A 7,654-nucleotide genomic window follows, 5' to 3' on the forward strand; every position below is an offset into this window, starting at 1 on the left:
ACTAAAACTAACCACAGTTCTGATTAAGAGTTACAAAATCCAAAATATAATTTTTTTACACTTGTCACATATTTTTTAACGCAAAACAACGTCAATTCATTATCGTTGAATAGTTCTCACAAATTAACAACATATGTTCATATGTAAAAAGACGTATTTTTAACAAAAAAATAAAAGTTGCAAAATTATGTTGCAATATCCAACTTTCTTGTAGTGTTGGCATTTTGCTAGGCTTCTCATTCTACATGGATGTGAATGGAACCGCCCCGTGATCTCTTCCCTTCTGTCACTTTTCACCTAATTCCATTACCAAAGTACCAAACACTCGACAACCTCTAAATAACATAACATACACACAAATTGAGAAATCACATGAGCCATATATATATATATATATATATATATATATATATATATATATATATATATATATATATATATATTATTGCCGTACTTTGTATCTTTGGCGAAGCCTAAAACAAACAAAAAAACACCTAATATTTTGTAATTGATTCTTGTCGTATAGATGCCCAAGTTCAATTCATCCCAAGCTCCCATTTTGTTTCTCCTTCTTCTCGTTATCTTTCTTTGTTCAACGCAAACAAATTGTCACTCTAAAGGTATACGATTACGACCAAGAAACCAGAAGAATGTGAACACGACGAGTCAGTCACAAAACCCGGAAGAGGAATTCATGAAATGGGTCAGATTCGTTGGGAGCCTTAAACACTCAGTGTTCAAGGCAGCCAAGAACAAACTCTTCCCTTCATATACACTCACTGTCCATAAGAATCACAATAAAGGTGACTTCACTACAATCCAAGACGCCATTGATTCTCTCCCTCTCATCAACCTCGTTCGTGTCGTCATCAAAGTTCATGCTGGAGTTTACCAGTAAGTACAAGTCTCATCATTTTATATCAAGTGAATGATCTTAGTTTACAAAAAAAAAGTGAATGAATTGAGTTTTTGGTGCTTAGTGTTTAATCAAAACATATATTGGTCTATATTTCATCTTAATCTTTTTGGAAAAGGTCGATCTTTTTTTGTTAATTCTATGCGGCCGATTTTGTTAAGTTATCTTCAATGGTTCGCTCTATTTTTCATTTTAAATAGAATAATTTTTTAAAAAATTATGATATATTCTAATGATACTCTATCTTATAGTAAAAACATTGTGATGAATAAAAACAACTTACTTTATATATTATATATACAGTAAACTCATTTTTACTCTATTATAAAGTGAAAAATAAAATACCATTATAATATAGCGGAAAATAGAATACTATTAGAACAGTTTTATTTTAAATTTTATTTTAGAAAGAAAAACAGAGTGGGATTGAAAATGTAGACTTAATTGTATATAAAACATCTTTTTTTTTTGCAATTGATCAATACAAATTAATTGGTACCACGTCATCTTTAGCTTTATCTTCGTTTTTAAAATGTGTGGATATAACTATATTCCAACAGCCTGAACCTAGATCCTGGGGTTTTGTCTATACACATTTTACAATTTGTTTTCGCTCTTTATATATTTATGAAGTCATACCATATCTTTTCTTTTCACCTTTTCCTTGCATTTGCATGAGCCAAAACTAATAATATATACATCTGAAAGAGTCTAAACACGAAATGCCAATAAAGAGATGTAGAATCTCACTCAAAATCAACAGTACTACATGATCATGTGAAACCAAGAACTAGGGGTGGGCATTCGGGTACCCATTCGGGTTCGGTTCGGGTCTATTCAGATTTCGGATTTTCGGGTTCAAAGATTTCAGCCCCATTCGGGTATTTCTAAATTTTGGTTTGGGTTCGGTTCGGATCTTTGCGGGTTCGGTTCGGGTTCGGATAACCCATTTAAATCATTTTAAAATTATTATATACTTTAAACTTTACCAAATTTATAAAAAATAATATTTTACATATAAATTTGAATAACATGTGTCAAAATACCAAAACATAACATATAAATTGGTTTGATTTTAATATTTGGATAGAGAATCAATAAATACTTTAAATATTTATGGTATTTTGAGTATACTTTAATTATTTAGACATATATTTTTGACTATTTATATATATTTTCAAGTATTTTAGACAATTTAAAAGTATCATATATGTTTTGGATGTTTTTTAATATACATTAAATCTAAAAATAGTTTATATATATATATATATATATATATGTATATAATCTATTTCGGATATATTCGGGTACCCGAAATATTTCGGTTCGGATTGGGTTTGGTTTCGGTTCTTTAAATACTAAAAATTTGAACCCGTTCGGATATTTAATCATTTTCGGTTCGGATTTGATACTACTTTTTGGGATCAGATTCGGTTCGGTCGTTCGGGTTCGGATTTTTTGCCCAGCCCTACCAAGAACTTTGTAATAAGCGTCAAAAGTTGGAGTAAATGTATTGTGTAACAAATTGATTTTTTTTGCTATAGCTAGCTTTCTTAGATTTATGATAAAATTGAGCAAATATATTGAAAGGGAAAATGGGTGTAGGGAGAAGGTTAACATACCCCCAATGAAGTCATTCATAACAATAGAAGGAGAAGGAGCAGAGACAACAATAGTGGAATGGGGAGACACAGCACAAACACCTGACTCAAGAGGCAATCCCATGGGCACCTTTAACTCTGCTTCTTTCGCCGTGAACTCACCTTTCTTTGTCGCTAAGAACATCACTTTCAAGGTAACTTGCAACCACTACCATAGGTCCATAGTTGTTGTACTTCAATTCCATTTGCATGGATAAGTTTGAATCGGTCTTATATGTATCTAGAACACGACCCCAGTTCCCTTGCCGGGCGCGGTTGGGAAACAAGCCGTGGCATTGAGGGTGTCAGCGGACAATGCTGCATTTTTCGGGTGTAAAATGCTTGGTGCTCAAGACACTCTCTATGATCATTCAGGAAGGCATTATTACAAAGATTGTTACATTGAGGGATCGGTTGACTTCATCTTTGGCAATGCCCTTTCTCTCTATGAGGTAAACATTTTCATCTAGACAAAGACCTTCTAACTTGTGTATACGGGCCCTGCACCTAGTATCACGCACAGCTGTCCCCATTTACGTACATTGTGTGGTCTATGTTGCTCGATTAGATGGAGTATCTTAGCACACTCTACAAGTTCGTAAATAAAATAATTAAGTAGTTGGTCCGTGCTCTAAAGTGGTATTTAATTAGGGATGTCACGTGCATGCGATAGCGGATAAGCTAGGAGCAGTAACGGCGCAAGGGAGGAGCAGTGTGCTAGAGGACACAGGATTCTCGTTTGTGAACTGTAAGGTGACAGGGACAGGAGTATTGTATCTTGGGAGGGCATGGGGTCCCTTCTCAAGAGTCGTCTTTGCTTACACGTATATGGATAACATCATCCTCCCTAGAGGCTGGTATAATTGGGGCGATCCTTCACGCGAGATGTACGTGTACTTTACTCCTCTTTGATCTCACTACTATTTTTTTCTTTAAATCGCATATAACAAATCTAGCCTAAAATTTCTAATTCACCATAATGCTTTGCAAACAGCATCAAACATGATCGTTATAAACATATAGAAACTAAAAGGTGTACAAAATTATAGTTTAAAAAAATGTAAGTGTAGATTAAAATAAAATGAAATGTGTGATGCAGGACGGTGTTTTATGGTCAGTACAAGTGCACTGGAGAAGGAGCAAACTATGCAGGAAGGGTAGCTTGGGCAAAAGAGCTCACCGACGAAGAAGCTAAGCCTTTTATTTCTCTTACCTTTATCGACGGCTCTGAATGGATCAAACTCTAACCATTGCTCTCTTTTTTTTCCTAGTTAATAATAGTATAATTCACATTTTCCCTTATTTCTAACCGTTATTTCTTAATAAGATAATTCACATACTTATTGCCCACGTCACATCTTCTTCATTTGGTGTAATATGGTTAAATATGCATTAACAAAAAGAAAAATAACTTGATAGAAATATTGCTCTCAGTTTAGTTTCAGTATTTCAATAAACTGAGAGTCAAGACCGATAGAACCGTATTTTATAAACTACGGATTACTGAATATTATAAAGAATAAAAATGATAAAATTATACCAAAAAATAAGAAAATGATGATACAACTGTAGAGGCGAGATATTATCTTTTTCCTTAATACGTCCCGTAGTGCGACGGTTCGATAACGTAATGAGTCTCAAGATACAACTACAAATAATCTTCTGAATCTGCGTCACTCTATCAGAAACCTGACAAAACTAGTTTTGTGTTATACTCCCAGACACAAGAAAAAAAAATACTAACATGACTATTCAATATAGGAGAATGTGGTTTTCTTTTTAGTATTTGATGCGTCTTTTTTCTACATTGCCATGAGGCTTTATATAGAAAATAATGAGAAGCACCCGTTTCATTTTTCAACATACAATGAAACCTCCCATGGTGCACTAATAGAGTCTTTATTTCTTGTCAATTATTATGTGAATTCATTTCACATTTTGACCAAAAAATTAAAGAGTATAATTATTATTATTTACTCATTCAAACAAAATAATATACTTTAAATTGATTTCTTTTTTTATATTTTATCAATATAAAAAATCACATATATTTGGTTTATAAGATTAAGTTAATGAACATGAAGTTCAACTAACAAATCAAAACTCAAATCCAAATATCTAATGTGTATATTTATAACTTTATACAAGTTTCTCAAATCACACACATTAAACCTACATTTCTCATTCACACTAACTCTATTTTAGCATATGAATACATTGCTAAAAAAATAGTTCCAACAATCTCTCACATGAATAGAAATGCTTCTAGACACTAGAAGACTCGACAGACTTAACTTCCTAGACAAGACTCGACAAGACTCTGCTAAGGACTTTTGAGAGTACAAGCGAGAAATTTACTGGATGATGAGTTGGTAGCAATTTTTCAGCCTTGAACCAGTCATTGTTAATAGCTATCGGATTTACTTGGCCAAGAGGTGGCCATGATGTCTTGAATATTCCGGGCTTTGGTGTAAACCTAGACAATAGCCAAAACACAGTTTCATTCTCTCACAAAACCAATTTCTCTATTGTGTTCATTTTGGCGGTGAACATTTCTGGTAATCATGAGTGAACTTTAGAGAATATAACCTTTTTATTCCCCTAGAAACGGCCTCATTTCACACTTACAAGGTGATTTGCCATTAGCTTTGTTTAGAGGAATATCATGTACTACTCCATTCATATCTCAAAACAATTGGCACAAATCATTAAAAGCAAATGTTTATCCTCTATTCCTTACATGTAATACTGTTTAATCATCCTAGGAACTGGGTATAGACCGAAGTCTTACAGTGCTTTGGGCAGATTTAGTTTGACTTAGTTGTCTCCTTAAACTTATTTCTTGGGATCTCCAATCTGATAAGTAGAGTTACCGCCAAACCTCATCTTAGTTCATAGGCTAAACCCATTCCTCTTGAGGATATTACAATTTGATCTCATGACACACCTTTAACAACAAGATCCTAGGTTGTCATCACAGTGAACATAATCTCTTGAGATTAGTCGAGATCAATTATTTAATGATTTTTGTCATCTTTGTTTTTTTTCAAGATACAATTAACCATTATACACAAAACTCAGTGTACGACACTAACTTTTTTTTTCTTTTTTTTTAAATATCTTAGTTTGATAACTATCACTGAGTTCATTTGGACTCTTGCCAATGACTTTATATAGTAAACAAAGCTTCCCCCACATTTATTGAGATAGCTCAAAACCATGCATATTTACATTTAACATCTCTTAAGAGTTAAGAAAGTTAATCTACAACTCCTTTAGATTTAAATGAATAATAAAAACAATTTCAAAATTGTTACAATTTTCTTTAGAATGTAATTCATTCTCGGAAAATCACATTTTGAATACAACTATTTTCATAGTTCTCTTAAGTTGATTTAGAAATTCAACTTGTATATATTTTGATTTATTTTTTTTCAAAATATATTTTTGCTTTATAGCAAAAATACATATCATTATATGATATTGTTTGTACCATCAAAACCACCATTTTCTATGGTTATTCTCAAACATATTGACTTTAGAAACTACAATACACATGTCAGTTTCAGTCATATTGGTCTGAAAATTTTCATTGGTTTTGCATGGTCAACTTTTTAAAAAGGTGCATTAAAGCATTCATGAAATACAAATGTTTTGATCAATATCAACAAACAGTTTATTTTTTATGGCAAATGATTTATATGTGGCAGACCTCTGCCAAATTTTATTTGGGGCGCCGACTCACGAAATCTATTTCCATTCATACAACTTGATCTCAAAAGATCAAAAATGTTGTTTATAAATATGTTTTCACCATATTTTTTAAACTTGACTCCTTTTTTTTTGTCTCATGGTCATCCATGCTTAATAACTAAATTAAGTTATCCCAAAATCTGAAAGAAGAAAACAAAAAAAGTTAAACCATTCTTGATAATTAAAGCAAATTAAAATCATTTACCAAGTTAAAGCAATATCACATTTTTGACTAAAATTAAAAAAAATGATTGTAACCGCTCGATCCAGCAATTAATTATTTTGAAAATTAAGAGTAGACAAATCCATTCCAAAAATGTTAACAAAGACGTTTGGAAAATGATTCTCATTGTCATCATCGAAAGATGAAACCTGTTCTTATAAACCACAAAATATCAAATTCATTAGTCCAAAAATATTAATTATTTTAATTTTAATGATACTAAACACACAAAATCTCAAATAATCTGAAACTTGTTTCAGAAAATCAGAAGATTTTTTTTCCATCACCCTTGAATTCTGTAATTCATGTTTTCATAATAAAACACTTCACAAAATAATCACTTTTTGTTAGTATAAAAACAAAAAAAATTATAGAATTAGGATTGAAGGAAGATTATTTTGAAATAATCTTATAGATCTGACTCCGGCATCTTTTCTCAAAGATCAATCAACATGTTCTTACAAAAACATACTTTTTACAATAATTAGTCCGGTTAGTGCAAAGCAATAAACGGATATTTTGAGTTAAGACTGATAGAACCGTATTTTATAAACTATGGATTACTGAATATTGTAAAGAATAAAAATGACAAAATTATACCAAAGAATAAGAAAAAGATGATACAACTGCAGAGACGAGATATTATCTCTTTCCTTAACTCAAAATACGTCCCGTAGTGCGACGGTTCGATAACGTAATGAGTCCCAGGATACAACTGCAAATAATCTTCTGAATTTGCGTCACTCTATCAGAAGCCTGGCGAAACTAGTTTTGTGTTATACTTTCATACACAAGAAAAAAAATACTAATTTGACTATTCAATAAAGGAGAATGTGGTTTTCTTTTTAGTATTTGATGTGTCTCTTTTTCTACATTGCCATGAGGCTTTATATAGAAAATAATGAGAAGTACAAGTTTCATTTTTCAACATACAATGAAACCTCCCATGATACACTAATGGAGTCTTTTTTTTTTGTCAATTACTATGTGAATTCATTTTACATTTTGACAAAAAAATAAAGAATATAATTATTATTATTTGACTCGTTCAAACAAAATAATATACTTTAAATGGATTTCTTTTTTATATTTTATTAATATAAAAGATCACATATATTTGGT

The 7,654-nt window shown here is 31.5% G+C and overlaps 1 protein-coding gene across 1 annotated transcript; it reads left to right on the top strand.

Moving 5' to 3' along the window:
- Window positions 1-449: 449 nt before the first annotated feature.
- On the top strand, window positions 450-3,906 carry LOC130507776 (probable pectinesterase 53). Its single transcript, XM_057002429.1, has 5 exons — window positions 450-894; window positions 2,522-2,711; window positions 2,802-3,008; window positions 3,208-3,443; window positions 3,656-3,906. Exons 1-5 carry the CDS (start codon window positions 527-529, stop codon window positions 3,801-3,803), a joined length of 1,149 nt encoding a protein of 382 aa, XP_056858409.1. The 5' UTR covers window positions 450-526; the 3' UTR covers window positions 3,804-3,906.
- Window positions 3,907-7,654: the final 3,748 nt, after the last annotated feature.

Source organism: Raphanus sativus, chromosome 2 (genome assembly GCF_000801105.2).
Source record: "Raphanus sativus cultivar WK10039 chromosome 2, ASM80110v3, whole genome shotgun sequence".
In the NCBI taxonomy this organism is placed as follows: domain Eukaryota; kingdom Viridiplantae; phylum Streptophyta; class Magnoliopsida; order Brassicales; family Brassicaceae; genus Raphanus; species Raphanus sativus.